Source organism: Crocodylus porosus, unplaced genomic scaffold, assembly GCF_001723895.1.
Source record: "Crocodylus porosus isolate Cpor-Errol unplaced genomic scaffold, CroPor_comp1, whole genome shotgun sequence".
Taxonomy (NCBI): domain Eukaryota; kingdom Metazoa; phylum Chordata; order Crocodylia; family Crocodylidae; genus Crocodylus; species Crocodylus porosus.
In genome coordinates this window covers 4,800,402-4,826,274 of record NW_017728926.1, presented here as the reverse complement: position 1 = coordinate 4,826,274, position 25,873 = coordinate 4,800,402, and the positions used below count along the sequence as shown (strand labels likewise).

General features: G+C 40.3%; 1 protein-coding gene across 4 annotated transcripts in view; it reads left to right on the top strand.

Moving 5' to 3' along the window:
- PRDM16 (PR/SET domain 16) overlaps positions 1 to 25,873 on the top strand; it is a 459,646-nt gene that overhangs the window by 393,140 nt on the left and 40,633 nt on the right. For 3 of the 4 annotated variants that reach the window (XM_019541250.1, XM_019541249.1, XM_019541251.1), the window contains exons 5-6: positions 14,014 to 14,116; positions 22,077 to 22,275. In XM_019541250.1, coding sequence (XP_019396795.1) covers positions 14,014 to 14,116; positions 22,077 to 22,275 — 302 coding nt within the window. Of the gene's footprint in view, positions 1 to 10,577; positions 10,793 to 14,013; positions 14,117 to 22,076; positions 22,276 to 25,873 lie in introns of those variants that run through there. The other variant, XM_019541252.1, reaches the window with a different exon arrangement.

Sequence of the window (25,873 nt, the reverse complement as noted above, 5' to 3'; positions counted from 1 at the left end):
GCTGCATTGCCACAGGGTGCTGCTGTATGCGGCGCTGAGGCTAGATTCACCTCCAGCCCCATGTGCCCTCCCCCACACCCCATGTCCAGCACATCCAGTCCTGTCCCTCAGTCCCTGCTGTCATGGGGGGGCAAGGGAGAACAGAGCCCCACATCTATCCCTGTTCCTGCTCACTCCCTCCTTCCCCCCTGCCACATTGGGTCCAGGCCCATTTCCCCCTTCTCCATCCCCCTCTGCCTCCAAGGAGCAGAGCTGGGGAGGGGACAGCTCTGCCATGACAGTGAGGACTGAGGGGACAGCATGACAGGGGGGAGCATGACTGAGAGGGAGCATGACAGTGGGGACTGAGGAGTCGGAGCACCCCCGCCAGCTCCATCCCCACTGTCATGGTGGCGCTCCGCCGCACTGCCGCCGCCTGTCCAGAATGCTCTTGGAGCACTCTAATTGGCTGCCGAGACAACCAATCAAATGTGAATAAAGTGTTACGGACAGACAGACAAAGTAAAGCTTTTATAATATTAGATATATATTGTGTATATATATAGTTATATATAGTTATAGAGCAGTTGTTTATTTCTGACATTAGCCATGATTTTATGCTTGTGACACTGACTATGGTTAACTGTGGAGGTGATGATGGTATCTAATGGAGGTGCCATGGGGTAGTATGAGGAGTCAGCAGCATGAGCCAATAACAGGACACAAAGCCTTTTTTTACTCTCTGTGCAAATATCTGTATCATTAAAACCACAAGGGAAAAGATAGTCAGCCTTTCTGTCCATCTATCTTTCTATCCAATAAGAAACATGCACCGGTTAGAAAAGGTAGCACAGATAACTCAGGGTCTGTCTATAGTTGGAAGCCCTGAACAAAAAACGAGCATGTGAATTTACAACTCCACTAACTTCTCATGTGGTCACCCTTAGTCTTATCTGAAAGAGTGTCTTCGGGCAGGGAACTAACTCCTCTTAGCAAAGAGAGTAAGCGCATGCACTCTGTCTACATAGGAAGTGAGGGCAAAATAGCAACCGTGAACAAAGTACAAGATAGTTTTTTCCCTTAGAAAGAGGAGTCTGCTTTGGTGTACAGTGAGCTAGTGTGGGTACCTATTGGGCTTGTCTACATGAGATGCTTTACTGTGCAGCAGACTCATTTTCTGTGCAGTAAAACATGACTGTCTATACATGCACAGCAATTAGGGTGCAGTAGATATGAGTAGTATCTAACAATACAGTAAATTACTGTGCTTAAATGCATGTGTAGGCAGTGACATTGGGATTAGTATATTCAGACTCATTCATTGCACATGTAGACATGCACAGTGTACTTTAAATTCGTTCCCTAGCTTACTGCATGTTGAATTCTCTCTGTAGGTAAGCTGTAAGAAAAAGTATCAGGTAGAAAATAACACCAGAAGAATGAATTAATAACAGAGTTCTTAAAGTGAGTTGGTTTTTTTTTTCTGAGGTGACTGCCTCCAGGAGCAGACTGATGCTACACTGGGATCTGAGCAGAACTTAGGCAATTTACAGTCCTGTTTTTAGGTTACACTGGGCATGTCTACACGAGGCGCATACTACACAGTAGCCTGATAGCACTGTGCAGTAGTGTGCCAATCAAAAAGCGTGCTAGTATGCCACTGTGCAGCGTTATTAGGCTACTGTGCAGTAGACCTATGTAAAGCGGCTAGTATTCACTTTGGATTCGGCTGATTCAGGGGACAGTGATTCGATTCGGTGATTTGAATCACTTCACTGTCCTGAATCAATTCGGCTGAATCCAAATCAACCGAATTTCCGAATCACAGAGGCCCTATCCCCTGCCCGCTCTCAATGGCTGCACGGCCCACCCCAGCTCCCAGCTCTTTGAAACCCACCCCCCACACACGCACACACTCACTGGCTCCTGCTGGCTAGGGAGGCAATCCGCACTGGCCCCCACTGGCCCATGCCCCCAGAAGCCCCAAGACCTCTGCAGCAGCAAGGGAGTGTGGGGTTTCTGTTTTGTTTTGTTTTTTCTTAAAGGGGCAGGCAGGGCAGCCATAGGCTTGTGCCAGAGCCCCCCATGGGTTGTGGGGCAGTGGGGGGCAGCAGGGATCACCCCCCCAGGCAGCCAGCACTCACTGAGTGGGGGCTTTTTTAAAAAGGGCTGGGAGCTGGGGCCAGGTGGGGCATCCATGGGGGGGTGCTGGGAGAGCGGGCAGGGGTCAGAGGGTGTTTGGGGGCCTGGGAGAGCAGGCAGGGTATGAGGCCTGGCAGGGATCCCCCCATGGTCCCCTCCCCGCTCCTCCAGTCTCCCCTGCCACACCCTCTACTCACCAGCTCAGACTCCAGGTCCAGCTCCCTGCTGCAGCGGGCGGGGACTGCCTGAATCATCGAAGCTTTCCGAATCTTTTCCAAATTGATTCAGAGGAGCTTTGAATTGATTTGGACCTTTTAATTGAACCCCTGATTCAATTCAGATTTGGAGACTTGGCCACAAGTTGGGCGGAATCTCCTCCAAATCGAATTAGCACCTGAAGCTTTGCACAGACCTACTGTGCAGTAAGCAACAGAAGAAAACCATGCACCACCACTACTGTGCAGTAGCACGAGTAACTATGCATTTAATTAGTACTTGGTTAACCTAAACTTAATGCTCAGTAACTAGGGCACGTTAATGAATGTGTAGACACACCCACAATGCAGGAAAACATTGAAAGGATGGTGAAATGTTGCTGGTGCCATTTAGTTTTCAAGATATCACATATCCCCTTTCAAGAGTTGCAATTTTCTTTTGTTTACTTGTGTCTTTCCCTGGCCCCCTTCAGCCGGGTGAGTGTTGGTCGTGGCACGCTCGTGGGGATGTTAACTCTGCTTTGTGTGCAAGTCAAGAAAATGACACATATTTTCTTTCCACGTTTGCTGCACATGATGTAAGAGGAACATAATTATGGGTGGCAGATTATCTCTGGGTTTTTTCCGAACCCATGACAAAGGGTAATATTCCCCAGTCCAGAGTTGTGATCGGTGTTTGTGTCTATACTTTGGCATGTTTCATATAGCAGCCACATTCTGGCTGAATCAAAGTGGCTGAGTAGGACATCCATTCAGTAGCTCTGCTGCTGATGTCAATAAAACGATCTTTTTAAGAGAGCTGGAATGGTGGGAATCTACTGGCCCAAAGACCTCTCCTCTAGTGGGAGAAAACTGCAGAGCATCGACAGCAAGCATGAAACCTGGATTCTGTGGTTAAAACAAAAAAATGAATGGAGATCAATGTTGGTATTTCATCGTGGCCTGAACAGTAGAAAGTGCACACTGTATGCTGACAGTGATGGATAGAGAGTCTGCTCCAAGCTGTGAACTAAGTTTTTGTCGGTATTTAAGTGTTGGGGGTGGGGGAAATGGTTCGGAGGACCGTTGAGAAAAGAATAGAAACTTAATAGGCATGTGATGGAGATGCCTGTAGCGTGTTCTCCTTGGGGAGGGGATATTACATGGAATTAATATGATTCTGATAATGATAGTCCCAGAGGCTCAATAATCTTCGCCCCTAGACAGATGACAGGGTGTTGTGAGGATTAATTAGCTAATGTTTGTAAAGCTCTTTGAAGATTAAAAAAAAAAAAGAATCGGTTTCAAGAACAAGGAATTGAGCTGGGAATTCAGCAAGCCTCCAATGGAGTGAAATTTAGGTCCAAGGTGCTGGCTCAGGCCTGTCCCTAATGAGATGAGCATTACTAATACCGTTGCTGCCTAGCAGTGCAGGGACATTTAGATGGCTGGGAGGGAAAAAATATTTCTGAAGTGCATGTGACAGAAGAAGGCATTGAAAGAAGCTGTCATCTATAAATGGAAGCCAAATTATTGATTGGGTCTGAATGCAAAATAGAGAGTAACAAACCAATTCATGTCAAATGAGAAGTGACCTCAGCTTTCACCCAAAGCTCAACCCAGCCTGACCCCAGACTTGTCAAAGACTGAAATATTTCAGCCAACTTTCTCCTCATTTATATTTTAATATGCTTGTGCATACCTTGGTTTTGGAGAGCACTGGAAATGGAAAAAGTCAAAATACTGTGAATTTCTGGACAAACATGAACTGGATAAGCTTTGAGTAAACACATTCAAACTTGGGTTCCTTATGGAAAATGAACCGCTGTATGTTTTGGAACCCTTCCACCATTATTCACAAGTCATCTTGTGATCAAATAACCCAGAGCCCCCATATTTATCATGAGCTCCATGTCTTACATCACAAACTTTGTGACACATGGAGCTGCAGGGGTCATTACATTTCCCCTTACCTATTACCTAAGTCCTTTTATAGCCATTCATTCTTGGCAGAATGTACTACAGGCAGAGTGAAAACGACCTGTGAATTCTTCTCTGTGCATCCCACAGATTATATAGTTCAGCCTATTACACTAAATTTTATCTTCGGGGATTCCCAGATGATTCAGCAGCATCAGTGCAACCCTACATACCATCTAAAACCTTCTGACATCACCACATATGCTTGTAGTCCTTTCTCCAGGTAGTTCTGTTCACTTTGCTTTAGCAATGAAATTTTGCCCAGTGAGTTACTCAAGTGACCCTACTTAACTAACACTTGGCACTGCCAGGCAGGAAAGTCACCAGGAATTTGAAGTTATTTCTATTATTGCAGTGAATGAACCAGGGACAAAAGCAGTAGAAAACACCAACACCGCAGAAGGATTGTTAGAAGAGCATGAGCCACCTTCTAAGTCTGAGATCTTTGCAAAAAATATTTTTGATTAAAAAACTGAGTGTAGAATTATGGCAATTTGACATTAATCCACATGCTTTTTGCTTGAAACTTTAAACCTTAGGCTGCTGGATTTTTCCAAGCTGGCCACATCAATGCTTAAGTTTAAGAGCCACATTTTGCCAACAGTTACAAGGCTAAGTGGTTATTCATATTGTATTTTATTTTAAGACCAATTAATTGCATTTTTCCCTTCATCTAGAAATTGCCTTTCTCTCCCTTCATTTAGAGCTTTTTAGTTCTGTGTTGTTTCAGTTAATATAATAGTACAACTAGAAGAAACAGCTGTGTGGCGCTCTCACCAGGCTTGGTTTTTTTACCTTCTAGTTCATTGCAGCCGTGCAATTGCTTTGTTGTAAACTCAGCTAACATACAGTTAAAAAAAGACAGAAAGAGTAGCAAAGTGGTCATTCAAAAGTAGAGAAATTAAAAGGACCCAGACTATAACTAGACAGTAGGCATATCAAAGGGTTTTCTCCCGTCAGCTTCTTTCCTGAAGCACTGAAGACTCTCAGGTCAAGCCAGCTGGTAGGAATAAAAGGTCCAGTGTACAAAATGCAGGAGACAGTGGTGATTGATAACCAGAAGCGCCAGACACTTTAGTGGAGGAGGGGGAAAAAAATCATAGGCATAACAACATCAAGGTCAGGATGTACTTTTTCCTAAGCAGCTGATTATGACAGTCCGGGTTCACTGGAATAGCACCAATATTTAGTGTAATTAGTGCATAGGGATTCTTATAGACTTCAGCATTATTATTTTCAATTTTAATAATTGCAGGGGCAGCTGTGTAGCTTTGCCGGTGCTGGATTTGTATTATTAACTCCCACCATGTGTTCCTCCATACCACTGTAAACACAAAACCAAACCACAACTTTCTTTTCTTGGAAAAATTCTAGCTTTTGACAGTATCTGACACTGATCCTTTTTGATGCAATTGCCAATGTATCTTCTGGTTTGAAGCGCTTCAAAAGGTAGAGACAGCTTGGATTTGGGCCTGAAGTTATTTGAATGCTAAGAAAAATAAAAGCGTTATGAGAACAAAGTGAAATAGAAAAGAAAAATCTCTCCCATCTCCTCCCACACCCTCCCCCTCCAAGTTCTGAAATATTAGTCTCAGAGGGAATATGTCTATAGGCCAATACCAGTTCCCATTGAATTCAGTGAGAGTAGATTGAAAATTTGCAACTAGCCAAAGCTGTCTTTTGGATCAGATAGGAATTCATAGACCTGAATGATTACCAGATAGCAAAACCCAGGTTTAGGAATGTCTAATCTCCCTCATTAGAACTCCAAGATAATGAAGTACGCACTCAACTTTTTCAAGTGCATATTAAGTGTTACTGTGGCTAGTTATGGTGCCTACAGTTTGATCGTGGAAAAAAATCACATCTTATGCCTTATTCTCCCTTTTTTATTGCTCTTTGTATTAAACTGCTTTTTCACATACTTCTCAACAGAAGTAATTATATGCATGTGAGCAGTTTCACTGAACTCAAGAGTATTGAAATGGATTACACACATTCATATGTTTGTAGGATAGGGGCCACATGGTTGTAGAAGCATTGATCCTCTCTTGTTCTCTTGTAATCTATAGTTAGCCTATCAAATTCACAGCTAAACTTAAATGGTTTTCTTAATCACAAAAAACTATGCATAAGGCTGTGATTTTAGGCACTGTGCATGCCTCAAGCATCCTGTTGATGTGAAGGGAGGGTGCTTAGCATCTTATAGGATCAAGCCCTAAATCCTCAAATCCAAGGTAATTTTTCAGATTATGCTTTGCCAGTTTCTACCTGGCACTTCTGTGTTAACTTCTTTTTGCTGTGGTGCATGTTCCTAGAGAGACTCTGCATAGAGAGGTCAAGGTGTAGCCACCACACCCATGCAGTAGGCACAAAACAATTAATCCTTTTTTCTTTAAACATGTAAAGAAAACGAGTTTTGTTCTAAAAGAAGACAAAATAGTAAACATCATTGTGCTGATGAGAGTCAGGATAAACTTTTAATCAAAAACATCTGCTTTCCAGCAAAAATAGTGTATGTTTACATAGGGACCCGGCCCTTTACACTCTTATTTGTACATCAATAGGACTACATTCGGATCTCTTGTCTTTGTGTAAATCAGGAACAACCCCAGTCACATCTATAGAATTATTCTGGATTTTTAGTGGCATCACTCAGAGCAGACTGTGGGCCTCTAAGTATTTTTTGAACCTGTAAAAAATGTTGCCTCTTTTCAAATACATCAGTTGTAACATTATATTCCTCAGTTCCTATTTTTAAGCTACTTTCAAATGTAAATAAATCTGAGTGTGACATTTTTGTAAACTAATTTTTACGAAGCCAAATACAGCCCCCAAAAAGTGACAAAAAGATTGGAGGAATGCTATCGACTGAAATCAGAGGCTTCCCTCCGTGAATTTTGTAATTAAAATGATCTATTCAAAATATCTGAAAATCAAATTAACATTTTATTTTGGTTTTATCTTATTTTCCTTTTATTCCTGCTGCCTTCAAAGGATTGATTTATCAGCAGTTCTTTACTGTGAATCTTTTGTAGTTAGCAAAGATGGGAAATACTTTGCAAACATTTAAATAGAATAGTACACAGTTTGTTTCCCATTACACTGTTTTCAGTAACAGCTCTTGTTTTTATGTCTATGCCATTCTCTTCTTATTTGAAAAAACAAGCATCAGCAGTTAGTAACAATACTGGTGGTAACATGAGACCCCATTTTCATCCTATAGCAAAAATACATATATTTTTTCATAACCTACCCAATGCACTTAAGTTTCTAGACACATAATAGACTGTCCTAAGAAAGGCAAATAAAATGGCAACAGGGCTTTGCAGAAACAAAAAGAAGGTTACTTCAAAGCAGGGAAACATCCCAGCCCCAGCAAAACGTGCAATTGCAGTCTGTTTAGAAAGATACGGGGCCAGCTCCTGAGCAACTTACTCAGTCTTGAGTCAGGCACATGCGCACAGAAGTGTGCATATATATCTGATTCAGTCCTTAGATCAAGAGTCCTTAGAAGTATTTTTAGTACTATTTATCAAATTTCTAACACAGCTAGCTACATGCAAGGGAAAAAAAACCCAACAGTAGTAATTCTCAGTTTAAATTGTCTTTGATTGTGTACATCACTTATATGGCACACTGATGCAGTTAGCGGGCACACTTTTTGATCTTTCACTGAGTACTGCAGCTGGTTTCTCTGTTTTCTAATGTGCTCCCATCTTAAACTAGGAAAGTGCTACCACAGTGAAGCTAAAGTAAATAGCAGGCATCATTCATACAACAGGTAAACATACTGTTTCTATGAAAGGTACTTGAATAATGAGGTAGCAGTGGAGCAGGCTTTGCTGAGTCCACATGCTTCTTCTTCGTCCCTTGCATGGCTGTTGGAAACAGTTAGACAATTGCCAGATTGTTTTTAAATGCATCTGTCGGCCTCAAGAACATTTTTTCCATTGAAACAGTGCATGGTTGTCGAGTACTTTGTGACGTGGTGTTAGTGAGCTGACTTAGAAAATGATCAGACGGTGGTTCTACGTAACAGATAATTTTCAGTTTTTGTCTTAAGTAGTTTGTAATATGTTACAGAGTATTGTGACCTGAGCAAGGACTTTCCTAGATATCACCAGCACCAGGCAAACTCCCTTTGAAATGGCTTGAGAAACACCAAACTCATGGATCAGGCTCAAACTGAATGTCGATCCTTCTTTTTTTGTTAATGCTCCATATCTACTCATATGAGAAAAATATTAGCAAACGCAGAAGCCGAAACAGGAATGTAACATTTTCAAATCTGTGGCAGAACATTTAACTATTTTTTTTTATTTCTTTCCCTGCTAAAATAATGTCAAATGACCATTAATGTGCTTGGTGCTTGCATATTTTAATGAGTTCTTTTCTTCTCTAGCAGGAAAAAAAAGAAAAAATCATAACATTTTAATGAAAATACAGCACACAAAAGATTTTTAAAGATGTAATCCTTTTTTTATGGACTATTTAATCTGATGTTTTTCAGTGCACACAGCAAACAAAAGGAAAGGGGTTTTAAACACAGCAGTAGTTTTAATTAATTCAGAACTTCAGTAGCAAAATTGCAAGATGAAGTTAATTATTATAATGAAGCATTTGATAAAATGAATGCGACTCCAGCAGAATGCAACTTTTATTCAAAGTAATTAATCAAGCTTACATTACCTTTCTTGATTGTTTGCTACTGAAATATGTTTACCTGCAACATGCTGCTGCTTATTCTGAGAAGACACAGAAAGGGAACAACCAAATGATGCTATTTTATTGAAATAGTTTTAATGACAGCTACTGCTATTGTAGCTTAAAATATATAGGGCCAAAACTATGCCCTGCTGAACATAATGCAAATGTTGCCCATTAACTACAATGCAACAGGATTTCTCTTGTGACTTTTGATCATCTGCTTTTTATAGTTGCATGTAATCTCCAAGATTTTTCTCTGTTTGTCAGTATTGGGATTATTGGCTCAAACCAGGGTGTTCCTTAGTAGGTATCTTGTGTTTCAGACTTGTTCTAAGTTCTCTTATGTAGAAGTGTTTGGGGGATTTTTCTGGGTGAAGGCCTAAAGCTCTTTCTCAGATAATTCTTCCTCTGGCAACACTCCCATTGGTTTCATTTGTAGTCTTGCCTGAGAATGGATTGGTCTAAAAACAGAGTCAGGTGTCCAGGATTTGGCTCATTGTGTCTGTTGTACATGACAGGAAAGAAGCAAACATGATCTGAAAATAAAAAACAGACTACCTGAAAAAGCAGCTTTTCAAATCACTTGTAGTTTTTCTCTGGAACCTATTAAGAATGCGAATGACTGTGGTTTGTAGAAAATAATGAAGCATATTCTGTCAGGAGTATGTTCGCTTTCTTTTTGTGTTCTATGTATTTAAAAACAATGCCATTTTGCATTTCTGTAACACCTTTCAATCAAGGATCTCAAAACACTTCACAGAGAAAGGCTCTTGACCCTTCAGTGAGGGCTGCACAGGCTGACTCGGGAGAGGGTGAGCGGGGTAAGCATGCATGATAATGTTAACTTTCAGGATTGGGCTGTTGTAGCTCTGATGAAGTAATTAATTACAGTCAAATCAGCAAAAATCTTTACCAGAGTGTGGTAGCATTTGCAGGCCAGCTAAATATGAAACGTGCAAAGGTGGGGCACTCTTCACTAGGAGATGTCCCATAAATCATTGAAACTGGATTAGATTTTTCCTCTTCACTCTTTGGTGTCATGTCCACGTTAGTGAAGCAAGACACAAATTAGACAGCAGAATTTAAAAACCTTTCATCTCAGAACATGCTTATCTGCTGTACATGTGATATTAATTCTTAAATTCATATCCAGCTCAAATTAAATTTAAAAAAAAATCATTTTTAAAGGCCCACGAGAATAATTAGGAAAATCAGATAATTTGCATTGATAATATATACTAATGATGGAAACTGTTATTTTTGTCTTTTCTGAAATGCTTAGATTTATCCTGTTATGTTTATCTACATAATAAGGATTGTTATTGTATTTCAATAACAAGTTTTCTAATCTCAGGCGTTATAATGAAGAAAGAGCTGCAAAAATAAAAGCTTCAGCCTGTTAAAAACTTGGACTGCTAGTTGTATAACCCAAACTTCCTTTTCCTTTGATTTGTAGCACTGTTGTAGTCTCTATTACATACATAATATAGGGAGGTCTCCAGAGAGACCAGTCCTCACTGATAAGATTAGGGGGAGTGTCTGAGGCTCAGAGTTTAGATAATCGAGAGAGGATCACTAAAGAAACCCCTCTACAAGAGAGATGCACAGAATGAGAATGCAGTAGCCAGGGTAGTCCTTCAGGAGCTGTCACCAGGCCTGCAGTACCAGCTGCCTCTCTCCAAGTACAGAGGATGGTTTTTGCCATCAACTCCACTGGGATAGTTTACTGGAAAGATTTAAATTTAACTCAGGCCTCTGAATTGCTGCACCTTACCCAGAGAAAACAGGTCAGACATCTCATGTATTTCTTTTTTTTTTTCCTCTGCTCCATTCTTTTATCATTTAATGTTTTTTGGTTGCTTGCCGTTTTTTTGTTCAGTTGGTTTGTTGATTTTTGGTGCTTTTGCTTGGGGTCAGGTCTTTATTTCGATTTGCAGAGTGGCGTGAAAATAATTGCAACGTTCAAGGTAAGTTAAAACTATCAAAGAGTGTTCCTTGGTGCTTTCTCCAATTATAGATACCTCATTCCATGTGTATAGTCCTAAACTGGTTTAAAAAAAAAAAAGAAAGATGAAAATGACCTTAAAACAACTGTTTAATGAAGAGCAGTGAGTGAGAGGTAGGGATGAAGAGCAGTGCTAGCAGCTTTTGGATAATTTGTAAATTCATTTTAGTTGGTAAAGACTGCCCCCTAATGGAAAATCCCAGAAGCTGTAATATAAACTACCTAAGGAGAGGTGAAGGTACTTTGGTATGCCATTTAAAGGATATAAATACTATAAAAGTCAATTAAAAAAACTAATTGCTTGCTCTTTATCACTCGTGGTTAAAACAACATATTTTGCAAGAAAGGCATACATAATATTAATTGAACAATCAAAATGTGTTGAATGGAACCTTTATCCATGAATGCTACTTATGACTGCAGATAATGTGCGAGGAAATCTTACTGAAATAGAGTGATAAGGCTGAGAGTTATGTACTTGGCAAATACATTTGCCCAATTTGTTCTCTTTTTTTTTTTTAACCTGGAAAAATATTAATTCAAGTTTATCTCTGGATCTGACACTTTGGGTCAAGTCCTTTCTCAGGCACATATCTCTCATTAGTTCAGGGGTAGACAGCCAAGTCCCAAATGTGTCCTTTAGCAATTATTTCATTTCCATGTAAAGCAGAGGTGGTGCCAACTCAAAAAAAAGCCATAACACAGAGAGAAAGGGGGAGACAAGAGGTATAATTTCTCATTAAGAGTAAGAATGATTTTTCTCCCGCAGTATCCACCCCTCCACAGACAGCAGTGCCATATACTCTAATAATAAATAATCAAGCAGTTTTGAGACATTTTACTGGCATGTTGTAAACTGCCATCTCTGTACTGAGTGGTAACACAGAAACATAATTAATGTACCTGAGATTTTCTTGATGTCCCTAAGGGATTTAATTTAGGAGGAAACCCCAGATGAATAACCATGTTCACCTTTTCCATGTTGATCTCAATGAGACTACTCACAGGAAGAAAGTTGCTTCTTTGCATAAGTTTTGGCTAGATCAAATCCTGAAATGGTGAGGGCCAAATCATGTGCAGTGCTGAACACCCACCGGTCTTACTCACATCCTTTGGAAAGGCGGATGGTCAGAACCTCTGACAGCTTGACAGTCGTTCTTTGTTGTACTGTTGGTACAGGGAGATGAAAGAGACTTTGTGAATTAAAAAAAGTCTTCCTAAGGCAACGGATTGATGCATTGTGTATAGAGGTATAAGAACTCTGTGTGTTCAGTCCCAGCTGAAACATGGAGTTAGCAGAGAGCTGTTGTATCTAACTCAGCAAACTAAGGAGGCAGTGGATACAGTCTGCATCTTATTTAGGAAAGGGATCTAGGTAGGGGAGGAAGGAGACGGATAGCTAATTAACCCAAAAAGAAAATTCTTATGAGTAAAACAACTTGGTGTTTATTCACTGCCACTAAAAGGATTGTCCTGTACTAATAAAGCATTGCCGTTGACTTTGAAAGTTAATGACTAGTAGCCCCTGAATTCTCAGGGCATGACTGTTAGAAAAGGGCAGGGCCAAAATGTTCTGAAAAACTGGGAAATGTCTTGACCGCACGTCCAAGGGACCGAACCTTTGGCATTTCTTGGCTGCTCGTTGTCTCTTTCAAATCTGACATTGACAATAGCTCAACTCCTTCAGTCACTGCCATCTCCATGCTTCTCTTTTGCTGGTCTTCCTCGTGAATTGACCTCCAGTCATGGTCTCTGAGGCGTTCACTTTTCCCACATGCAAGACTGTCCTAATCCATGCCCACAAGCTGCATTTAAATGTTAATGTACACTGCAGTGTGAGGGAAGTGTGAGTCAAGTAACCCCATGATCTTCTGCCCAGAACCATCACTCCCCCATACACACACATTGTTGCTGAGTTGTTACCATCACCTTTAATGCAGGTGTCAGGATTCTGCAGCAGTCTACACAATTACAAGTTAATGACAGTGGATTGTAAACTCTTCATGACAGGGACCAAGCTGTTTTCTTGTGTTTAGTAAAGGGTCTGACACACTTCGGAGTATGCATAATAAGTAATGGTGCGTGATATGTATGTAATCAGCAATGTCTCACGTGTCTATAATTATGTTTTAGTGTAATTAGAAGCATTACAGTCTTTGCTGTCTCAGATTTAATGAATTTTCCTGTTGCATAAATGAGTACTGTTCTCCCCTAATAAATGCACCCCTACAGTTCTGTTCTTGTTTATTCCTTATGTACAGGTGGGCAAAATAAATCCCTATGCAGGAGACCTATATAAGTTCTTACAGTTTAAGTTCTATTTTACAAGAGATTTGGATGGTCCATAGGACTGTGGTGACCCCTACCCTCTTGTGAATTCCTTCTGTGTTTCCCAGCTTGTTCTTCAGTAGCAAGACAGATATCTTAGATGCACAGTGTGGCACTCACCAAATTCTAACGTAGAATGGGTTCTGCAAAGCTGGGTTTGACTGATGGTGTACCTCAATAGAGACGGCATGTTTTAGGAGTCTGGTTAAGAAATAATAAGTCTGATTCTAAATGGTGTAAATTGGTGTAGCCCCATTGGCTTCCAAGGAGTTATGTTAATTTGCACCAGCAGAAGAATTCTTCCCCCCACCCCCCTTCAAACAACAGATTGATACTGGCTTAGGCAGGGACCCAAACTTGTGCTCTGTCTATTTTCCATTTATTTTAACGAGTATCAGTAAGTGTATTAGAAGAAAACACAACAGGAAGATTTTGTGTAATTTGGATGAGAGAGACTTTTACTGTAAATACCACTTTATCATTCAAACCACATGAAACTCTGATACACATAGGGAATAAATAAAGGCAGCAAAAGAGCTCTCAGTAGCAATTATCAAACAAATCAAGTGACAGCCTCCCCTATTAGCTGGAATCATTTGGGTTATTGTGTAAAAATGTAAAATGTGGCTTTGCATATTTAACATGTCTCCTCCGTTTTTGTTTTCCTATTTGCAGATCTATTATAAAGTTATTAAAGAAATTGAGCCAGGAGAAGAACTGTTGGTGTATATGAAGGAAGGGGCTTATTCGCTTGGGAACATGCCACCCAGTATGGAAGGTAAGATCATTATTGTTAGATAGCACCTTTCCGTACCTGGCACCAGGAGGAAACAAAAGAACGTGCAGCAAGAAACTAAGTTGCATGGTTACCTGCCCTGTTATGTAACTGTTGATTGTTCTAAGATTTAATGCGTTTTATACTGTTCTGTATTGGCAAGATAAGCTGCCTTAGTCAGCGATGCCTAAGCAGATTTTTTAACCTCAAGGCTTGCACAGATGCATTAAATATTTTTTCAAGGAATGTTGTGGTTTTGAATACTATAGGGGATGGCTTATTAATTTCCGGGGTTGCCATGGCTGTTTGTGGGTAATAAAATCAAGGCGACACATTCCAAGGCTTACAAAACACTCTGTGTTCTTTAGAGCATCAGAGCACAGAGCAGCAGTGACAGTGCTATTTTAATGTGGATGGCTCGGCAGCATCAATTGGTGGGTCCACAGAACTGTTAGAACAGCAGTTCTCAACAGGTGTGACAAGATCCTTTTAAGCGTGCCATAGATGTTAGCACTGTTAGGTGTGCAGCCATGATTCACAACATAAACCCAGGGATTTCAAATAGGAATCCATCATATTAAAACATTCTGACCCATTGTGGTCTTTCTGAGGTCTTTGCAACAAAAGAATTGCTCTATTATTGTTTGTAGTTAAGACAAGAGAGTAAATTTGGAGCAGGTATTTTCTGAGGGGTGTCTTGAGTCTAATGAGAGGTGTCTTGAGTCTGAAAAGTTTGATAACCACTTTATTAGAGCAGCAGGCTCTATTGAAATAAACTCTTCATTGCTCCACTGTCTCGCTTGGCAAGCAGATTGAGCTGGCTAGTCATGGTGCCGGGCATAAATGGACTCCCTGAGTAAGCAAATGGCTTAGAGGAACATTGTGCATTGAGCAGCCAGAGAGATTAAGTTCTTATATTTTAAAAGGCATCTTCCCCTGAATGTATTGATATTGCTTCTTAAAGTTCAGTCATTGCTCAGGACATCAAAGGAGCCATTGCATTTTTGGGGAGGCATGAGTGTTTTACAATAGTTAGAGCAAGAACCTGTGGTCTCTTGTGTTCTCTTTTTGACTGCCACCCACTTGCTATGTCTAGTTAAAGGAAACATGAAAATTGGGGGAAAGCACTGGTGTTTTTGCCCCCTTTTATAGTGTTTGAAGATGGGTGGAAAAGATTTTTTTTCCAAATTAAAAGTGAAGAGTAAGAGGAGTTTCTGCTCAACAACTAGGAGAAGGGAATTTTAGTCAGGCTATTGAAAACTTTGGGCTTAATTTTAAACTGACTAAAAGCAGCTGGCTTTAGCAAGAAACTCCAGGATTCTTAAAGCAAAGATTACAGAAAGAAAACCCAGGAGTATTCAAAGAAACCCCAGCCTCCTTGCTTTAAGAAGAAAAAAATTTGCCTATAGGCAGGGGGCTATTTAGCAGAATTCAGGAAGGTTTTTGCAGCTTCTGCCGAAGTCATTGGTGCTGCACAGTGTTAGGAACAGGCTACCAAGCTGGCTGGGCCTGTGATCTGGCCCTGTCTGGCAGTATTTGCATTCCTATGTTTTACCTGTTTACTAACATTTAACACAGTGGTTAATGCAAATGCCCTGAGGCATTGAAGGGATCTCTGCCAAAGTAGGGAAGATCAGACATCCTATTCCTGGTACAGCTAAAATAAAAAAGCTAAACAGAGAAAACAAGAGTCTGACGAAGTAACCAGGCAAGGTTTCTTTATTCTTTGGAAAAAAAATTAAGAAGGGCACAAACCCATATTTTTAAAAATCTTTGAAAAAACTAAAATGGAAACAGAACTTATCTGTGTTTGTTTAAAGCTAAGCTCATGAAAACGCCTTGGTAAAACTAGATACACAAGATATGATGTATTTTTTAGTTTTCCTGTAATTTAGTAATGACAGCAGTGGAGGGTTAGTTTTAGAAGTGGGTGAATTATCTAAAGTAAATGAATTCTAATTTAAATGTAGTCTTTTTCTGGTCAGCCACTGACTGTGAAAACAGCTCATTATTAATGTAAATATGCCCATTATTTTATGACTAATTTATAAATACATTTCTGCATATAGGCTGCTCATGAACTAATTGTATATTGTTTGGCATAATCAGCATTTGAAATTTGAGCTATTATGTTGGACCTTCTGTTCACATGCTTCCCTTACTGGTAGAAAAATGTAACTTGGATTCAGATTGCCATGGCAAACACTTAGGAAGATGAATGTGTAAAATCTGCTTTTTGCAATATTTGTTTGTAATTTGTTGTTTCAGTGAACTGTTTCTGCCAAAACACTCCTTTGCTTAAGGTACTCCTTGAAAAGTGGATGAGAAGGGAGTGAAAACACAGATGATGAAAATTAAAACATTCGGTTGATTTTTTTTTCAAGTATTTTTTCATTGTTGAGTTAAATGCTCGTGATTTCCTTAAAAGCAAGCCACAGATATAAGATATTTCTGGTGGTACTTCCCCAATTATGGTGTAAAAACTGAATACCTCTTTGATAATTTAGAAAAGAAATAGAGAAAAAAATCAGCAAGGCTTTTTGGTTTAATGCTGCATGATCTGTTTTGCTTCAGAGATTTCATATTTGCTTTTAAGTGACACTTATTTGAACAAGCAAAAAACACCTTGTTCCCTGTAATATGCCAGCTTTGTTGTTATATAACATTTTTCTGCATCTTCCTAATAATGTATCATGCTTTTGGTAGCTAATTGCTTTTAAATTATAATAGCCCAACATTGAATGTTTGACTTCTTAATACTTCTACCTTTGAGAATGCGATCTTCCCCCCACCCTTCATTTAAATTCTGAATTGCAGAAGAAAGAAAATGCAAAAATGTTCCACACAAAGATAATTATCATAAAAATCTTTTATCCAAACCCCAGCCAAATGCAGTAGACCCCTTATCACTGCAGGAATTTTGAGTAGGGCTCTTGAACTCCTTTGAGACCTGAGTCTGGTAGATTAGCATGTAGATGCCACATAATTGTGTTCCCCTTGGTTTCTCTGAAAGCTATTAGGCACTGATTTATTTTTCTGTTACATTCCTGCTTTGTCCTGAGTGTTACTGATGGAACTTAAGATAGACGCATATAACCACAGATTTGACAAACAAGACATAGAGAACTGGCAGCAATTTTTTTGTTGTTGGATTTTTCTTTTCTTTTCTTTTCTTTCCCCCCCTATGACACGGAAGCAGTAAACTGTTTTCATAGGGCAGCATATTTATTTATTGTGTTTAAAGAAAAAAAAAACCCTTTTATGTACCTGCTATAAATTGGAGACTTTGTAGCAAAGGCAGAGCTCCAGATACCAGGAGATCTCAGTTCAGTACTAAGCTTCCTTTGTGACGTGGGATCCACTCCTACAAGGTGTTGCTCTAGCCTTTAATCTATGCGTGTCATGGTTTCTTTTTCTGCAACAATGCACAAGGGTATTGTAAGGCTAAACTCACTGATAATTGTAAAATATTTGTTTTCAGGAAAATGCAAAGTTCAGAATACAAGAAGTATATTTATTATGTATCAGTTTAGGATCTTTCTTTATTCTGCTTGCCAGTCAATTTCTTCTCTTCAGAAGTGTTTACCAGGGCTTATTTCTAGCTTTTCAAAGAATTTGCGCACACATGCACACCCATTCAGCCACAGTAAATGTGCATATAGATAGATGTATTGACAGACAAACAGACAGACAGACATGCACACGCACACTCTGTGAAAATCCCTCTATATAGATTTATATTGAATATATACACACACACAAAGAAAAATTAGAAAACATGAAGACATTTTAGGGTATGTTTCTACCACAGTTTAGTCATCTTTTTTTATCTATCCTCTATGTTTTCTTTACCAAATATTCTGTGTGAAGAAAATCCATTTCCCCTCATATTGTCAGTTCTTTATGCACATGAAAAAGCTGGTTGTGCTTAATAGTAGAAGAAGACCATCACTGCCAATGGTACATGAGACTGCATAGAACAAGTCGATTTTTTAATACAACTGAAGCAAGATAAGCTTTATCTTAAAAATATTTGCCTAAAAAAGACAGAAAGGAAACGCCCAAGCTAGAGGTATTTAAACTGAGTGGGGTAATAAAGACGCACAGGATACATCTACACGAGATATTACCGCACATTCATTATTGCACGTTTATTTAGTACTTGTATTAGTACTCAGTGACTGGAGCTACTGCACAGTAGTGCTGGCAAACAACTTTTAGGTGATCCCATGGCTTAGTAGCCTAATAAAACTGTGCAGTAGCGTATTAGCACTGTCCATGCTGTGACATGCTACTGAGAAGTATTTTTTGGCTACTGTGAAGTCAGCGTCTTGTGTAGACATGCCCACACAGTTTGACTTCTTCCAGAGTTACTTAGCAGAATCCTTCTTCACTCCAATTTTCAGGTGGTCTCAATGGATTTTAACCGGTTGGGGATATGATCCCTTTTAGGGATCAGATTTCTTGTGCACAACTTGTGACCTCCGTGGTTCTTCTCAAGGTGCAGGATGAGGCAGGTGAGGGCAAAATCAGACCCTAGGCAGGCACTGTGTCATGTGTTGTAACACAGTAGGTGAGCCTATGTGTTTCCAATCTGCAGTTAACTCTGTGAGATAACATTTGCTTTTGAGAACAGGAACCCCCGGGTTCCTGTTTAATCAGCCTATCTCCATGGCTAGAAACTGGCTCAAGGTAAAATAAGACCGAACCCAAGCCATCCCGTAAGTCTTGTACAGGAACAGGAAGAATTTCTGAAGTTTGAGGAAGTTCTTTGTTAAATGTTCTCTGAGGCAAAAAGTGTCCTCCCCCCTCCAAGTTTTCTATTTTGGGGTGAAAGCTGAAGTATTACAGTGTAGCTGCGCTGGGCAGATTTTTGTCCTGCATGCAATTAGGATGCACTGGAAATTTCTTAGGAGATCAATCTTGGGATTCTCAAACCTGAGGAGCTGGGAGAGGTTGGGAGAGGTTCAGACATCATTAAGTCTTCTTAGAAGAAAAATAAAGGAGAGAAACGGTAGATGAGCAGCACGTTTTACTGAGAGATGATCTCCTTACCAGAGCAGTTCAAAACCATTCCACCCAGTTATCATGCAGATCAGTGAAGTAAATGAGCCAACTGGTTCCAGCTCATCTGTGATTCTGTGATACCCAAACCTGGAGCAAAAATGGAGGCACCATAAATACTGCAAGCACTGCTGGCACTTTGCTCTACAGATCTAGCTTTAATGAATTTCTGATAGGTGGCCCATCAAGCCCAGTTATAGATGGTACCAAGATGAGTGCAATGCCAGGAGTGCAGACAAGTCCTATTAGGGTTTTAGTGGGTGTTTTAGTGTTCCCTCAGCACCCATGCTTTGGAAAAGGTAATGCTACTCCTCCTGCCTAACTCAGCTCTATCTCAAAAGAGGTATAATTTTAATCCAGAAATGTTCTCTGTTGAAGTCTTAAGTTTGGCCAGCTAGCATCTTATTTCTCATCCTGCTGTGAGGTCACATGAAATGTGAAAATGTGACATCATAACATAACCGTTTGCAACTTTCTTTTTTAATAAGAAGCAATTGCTGGATGACAGGGCAAAAACAAGTACCACAGCTAATGCAGTTTTGTCAACCACCAAGTAAATGTAGGGAGCTTCTTGGTTCTCCATTTTCAGCTTTCCCTTCCCAGAACCATGATACAAATCAGTTACAAATTGGCACAGCTCTCACACGCTCTAATAAACCATTTCATTTCCATAAAAACTTTTAAAAGGGGCTCAGTCCAGACCCCTGGAAGGAAAGGGGCCTTTGACTCTTCTGTGCCTCCCAGATTCTGTTATGTGTCTAAACCAACTGAAAATGGGGGCAAAATTGGGAAATTGTCACTATTTCCCCTTGCATTTTTTCAGCTCAAATCCAAATACGATCAAAAAATTCTGAGAAGAACTTTAATTTTTGGAAAACCGTGTCCTTGTTTCTCCCCTCACCCTCCCGTTATCCTTTCTTCTCTTCTTTTCTCACTTTCAGCAAATAATTTTATATTTCCCTGTTTTATTTCTCTCTTTTCTAAAATGCGAGTAATATCATTGCCCTGCCCTCACAGGACCACTGTATTAACAGTATTGATATTACTTTAAATGCAAGTGCAATGAATACAGATAATGTTCTACAGTCTAGTTCATATGGCATTGGGCTATATTGAAAGGGAGGAAGAGATTTAGCTTGTGGGTCCCAGACAAGGAAGCTATACAAGATCAGTGGAGAAGATACTGGCTGGGCTTCTCGAATCCTAGAGAAGTAGGGGTGGAAGGGACCCCAGGAGGAGGTCATCTTTTCTAACTCTCTGCTTAAGGCAAGTATACTGCCTTGACTCCGGAGGAGCTACTTCTGATTTATACTAAACACACTTCATAAAACAAAGATTTAGGCAGTTGTGATATTTTGTGCAAAAGCTGGTGCCAATAATCATCTGCAGCACTTTTTAGCGAGAAAATCTCTTAAAATGTTTTATGCATCCTAGAAACACCAGTTCCCTATAGGCAGACAAAGGATTGAAATGCCTTCTGTCTTTTAACCTATCATCTCCTTTCTTGTACCACAGACTACCCGTGATGCTGTTCATTAAATTAACTCTGAGCAAACATCCCTTAAAAATAATATTTTCCTTCTGTCTCCTAACGTAATGAATTTCACTGCAGGCTTTACGCTTGCAGCAGTGTTTTCAGAGTGTGAGAAAGGGACTTTAGGCCTGCTACCGATGCAACATTTTACATGATTGGAAATTAGTCTATACCTGTAACGGAACAAAAATTCGGCACGTGTAGACTGGTTTAAAAATGGCAGAACCCAGTCTAAGATTGGCGCCCTTCCTCACCCCACCCCAACAAAAGGTTGCTTACAGAAAACCACATAACTTTAATCAAGTCCACCTCAGGCCTTTTGAATGTCTGCACCCAGCCCTAATTGCAGAAAAGCGTGTTCAGAAACGTGGGGGGTGAGGAGAAGAGGGAACACAGCAGAAAGCAACTACATGAAAAGCTTCTGTTTCAAGTAGACTGCTGGGTGGAGAAACCCTGGACTGTCCCAACTCCCTCACAGAAGTCATTCTCCTGGAAAATTTACAGCTCTGAGCTGATTGTTTGACTTGGCACTATGGTCAGGATGCTGCCTTGTAAACTTAATAATAGCTGCCCTCTTTTTAATTTGTTTGACCTTGACTACAATAATTTATTATATGCATTAGATCTTTTTTTTTTTCCAACAAAGAATTTGGCCTCTTTTTCTTTGCTGCACAGTGCTCTGTCTTCGAACTCCCCCTACTTTGTGAAGCCCTCTGGCTGCTGCATAGCAAACACTGGGGAGAAGGGAGGAGGGAAGGCCTTGGAAAGTGCAGTTCTCCAGGGTTGGGCTCTTCCTAGCGTAAATACGTGATTATCTTTTACAGGCTTTTGGGGAGGCAATAATCATTCTGGCTTGTGCAGCTGGGGGAAGGTGGTATTTTGTTTTGTTTTGTTTTTTTCTTGACAGCTTCACAGGAAGAAACAGCCATTTAAAAACACGTTGAGAGACAGACAGACAAGCAAGCAAACAGACAATCCCCCTGCCCCCGCAGAATCTCCAATACTGTGTAAATCCTGCTGGTCTCAGCTCAAAGCCTTAACAAGGCTCAGGAGCAAAAGTGGACAGTAGAGTTCAAGCTGCTGCTTAGTCAGGGCTCCTTCCAGAGTTTGGCTGCTTCAAGGCTGCGGTCTCTCCACATTGCCCGAGCTGATGCGAATGGTTCGTGTTCAGCCAGTCGCAGTTGATGTTACCTGCACCAGCTTACTTTGAAGAGAAGGATTTTATACCCGTGGCTTGTAAACATACTTTTGCAGTGATCTTCATTGACTTGCATTTTGTGAGCCAGAGAACTAGCGGATCGAACGACCTGGCGTTACGTGAACTTGCTAACCCCAAAGCTGAACTGCTTTGTCCATCTCTTTCAGAGGAGCACACATTTCGCTGCGAAGACTGTGATGAACTCTTCCAGTCAAAGCTGGACCTGAGGCGGCACAAGAAATATGCCTGCAACTCTGTCAGCTCTCTGTATGAGACCCTGAATGAGGAGATAAAACAGGAAGGCCTCAGCGATGGGCAGGTCTATGAGTGCAAAGACTGTGAGAGAATGTTCCCCAATAAATACAGGTATCACACGCACAGCAGGCACTTGCCTTGCTAGCTATACACTGAAAGCTTAAAACAAATTATCTTAATATGAAATCTAACTGTTCAAAATGTATTCGTCAAGTGGGAACTGAATGGCTCGAGCTTGGGACTGGGATATGGGACTTTTCAACTGCAGTTGCCATGTTGAATGTGGCTCAGGCCAGTAAGTTTTTAGAAAATCACTCCCAGTCAATAACTGTTTGTCACATGAGGTTATGATCTCAGTGCATTTCAACCATCCACTGCCATGTTACCATAACCGTTTTCACACCACTGCAGGAAATCCTCCATCACAATTTGCCCTAATTGTTAGCAGAATGGCCAAGGCTTGAACACACGGTGATGCAATTCCGGCTTACCCTTTCCAGGTCAACAATGAGACATGTGGCCAGGGCCAGTAACATTACAGTGCCAACCTAACCTAAAAGATCAGTTTTTTAAAGAAAAGATTGCAATCAGGGCCTGATCCTATACCATTGGATAGAGAGGAAAGTGGGAACATTGCTGTATTAAAAAAACCACCAAATACTGCAGGCCTCATGATAACATTGTTTGAACTGTCAACACTTTAAACAAGCATAGCAGAACTACAAGCTTAAGGCCAATGGTTCAAACTACAAGATTTTGGTAAAGTTGACCACTGAGTGCTGGCCAGTAGTAATCATGCTGAATGTAATTATAACATTTTGTGGCAGATGAGTAGATAGGAAATAGGAAAAGCGTTCTTACATTCCCATGGAATACACAAGAGAATCTGAAATTAAGAGTATAAATTTGTCCAAGACAATCTACTAATGTATCTTCCCTAAAATATATCTGAATACTGAGCACCTTGCGGGAGTTTTACAAGGCTAGGATGGGTAACATCATCTAGCAGTTTGATGGTATCTATATTTTCAGGCAGTTCTCCCTGATTCTTCCTCACCTTTTGTTTTCTAACTTGAATTATTCTTTTCACTCTCTATAAGTTTGCTGTTTCTTTGATTTTCTCCAACTCTGCTGGGAAAATAACACATCCATGTGATTTAAAAAAAATTCTCCAGGAAGTGGAATTCTATCTGAAAAATCTTCCTGCCTTTTCAGTGATAACAGGAGTAATTTATTTTCAGTCTCCATCTTCCTTCTTTGTTTATACTGTCCCTCTACAATCTCCCTCCCTGAGTACTAACATATTTCCCTCTTGGCAGTGCATGAACGCTTCCTGAATCCCTTTATTTCCATTGTATGCAAGTAGTATTTCTGTTGTACAGAATAGGAACAAGGCATAAAGACTGTCATACCCTTACTTCTGCTAGTAATTGCTCACTAAGGTGAGTAAGGGGTTGGTCTCTTGCCGAAGCTCAAACAGAGATGCTCTGAGCAAAGACAGGAACAGAAAGCTGATCTCCTGAACCCCTGTCTAGTGCCTTGTTCTCAGCACCACCTTCCTACTAGGAAAGGTTCCTCAGAGTCTTTGCTATAAACTAACTGTTCCTTCTTAAAACTCATAATTAAGAAAAAAGTGGGCATATGCCCACTGAGCTATCCGACTGAAGGGTTACCTTAATAACCAAATAATCATGAGCCATGCTTTTCAAATAGGACCAGTGACTTGGGCCTCTTCTGTATTTGGGTTTGACTTGAAGACATAATGAAAAAGCCAGATTCTCAGAATGATCTCAGCCTTTTTTATGCACAGCATTGAGCTATCCAAAGCCAGTAGTCACTTCTGAAAGTTGAGGCCTGAATGCCTAGGGTATTCCTGGAAGTCTAACAATGTCTCAGGTCTCTGTGAATTTTACTATAGACTAAGCCATCCATATATCTTGTTGCAAAAGCAAAACAAAAAAAGTCAGCTCTTGGCTGGCATTATGCGGAGGCAGAGAACACGCTGTGCCCTAGTCTGTGCATACATTAAATTTAGTGGAACTTTCAGAGGAAATTACCAATTCTTGTTTCGTCCCCCTATAAATCTGGCTATTCCACTTTATGAACTGAGAAGCCCTCTTAAGACAGCAAATAAATCCAGTCAACATATCTAGATGGTCTCATAATTTCTTGAAAGTTAGTTCAGCTCAAATCAAGAATATCACCAGGGAACTGAAACTCAGCACTTAGCAGATGACTAAATAAAAAAATGTTTGTGCTAATCCCGGTAGGTTATTTTCCTGTAAACATTATAATAAGTCACCTGCATTTGTGCTGTATAAACCCATAAATCACAATTAACTGCCAGAAAAAAAAATCTATATTAATGGCATTACGAACAGAGTTTCTTTTATCAAAATGGATGATTGTTCTTCATAATTAACAGCCAGCCAATTTATTACTGTCCGCTTCACAAGGATTAACCATTATAACTTTGAAAGAAGAGGATCATCCAGAGACTAGTGGGATCTTAAACTCCTCTGGTTAACAATAAATGACTTGGCTTTGGAGCAGAAGAATATCTGTCCAAGTACTCAAAGGGTGCCAAAATCTCAGCATGCACAATTGCCATATTTTGTGAACCAGCAAAATCCCTTAGCTTCATAAATATTTGAGTTCAGGTCAATGAACATATGGGCTGGGAATTTCAAGAGTCTAAGTGAAGGAGATCCTCAGTCCTAGGGTGCCTACTGCCTAACTCTCCTTGGCCCTTCAAAATCCTCAGCCTTAGCGCCTTGTCCTGTGCAGTCAGGCTATGGAAAAGTCCACTTGTGTTTAAGGGAGTTGGATTAAATTGAACTGTAAGGTTTAGCTTTCTTATGTTTTTTTAAACTGTCCTTTAGGAAATATACCCCGTGTTAAAATTGTAAAGGGATGACTTAATAACATTTACGCAGAAGATTTCAGTTTCTGTTAAACTTCACAAGTTTTTATTGATCCTATGGACTTTATCAATAAGGTTAAATATTTACAATTCTCACTGAACTGCAGCAGGATTGCAGATTTTCTTCCTTTCTCAGGATCAGGCTACTTGAGGTACATTGTTTCAAGCTCCTTGTGTACCTGGATTGCTAACAGGGCAAAGCCCCTTATGCTCATCTTCAGCCCAGGAATTTTCTCCTTTCCCTACCAGTACCTACCTCTCCCAGTAGCTCCTCTATACAAGTGCATCTGGGTTAGTGGCCAGCAGAACTGGCATGTGCTAGCACACACACTGAAGTTCAAAAGGCAGAGACAGCACTTTGGCGTAGAGGAAACGCAGCAACCTATAGCATTGTCTGAAAAGCCATCTCGGCTATGGCACTGCTCCAGCAGCCACTTTGGTTGCCATCGTCCTCCTGGCTTGAGAGAAGCTGCCAGTTGGCAGAAGTTGAAATCGCTGAGTTAAGTAGTAAAAGATGTCTGACATTTAAAAGTGAAATGTGTTTGCACCTTATCATATTTCTTTCAAATGTGAAGTTACTGTGTTCTGGGAAGTTGTGGGCTTTGTGCCCATGAAAACGGCAACCTGATCACTTCAGCAGTAACACAGCTAATATCTTGTCTTTCCCTGCGGGGATTCGGCAGGAATCTTTGTCACAAAGTGCTAGTTTTTCCCTTTTGAAACCTGCAGGCTTGGGTCAGTTTTGACTTCTTTTTTTGCTGTAAGGGGAGCCAGTTTTGCAGTAAG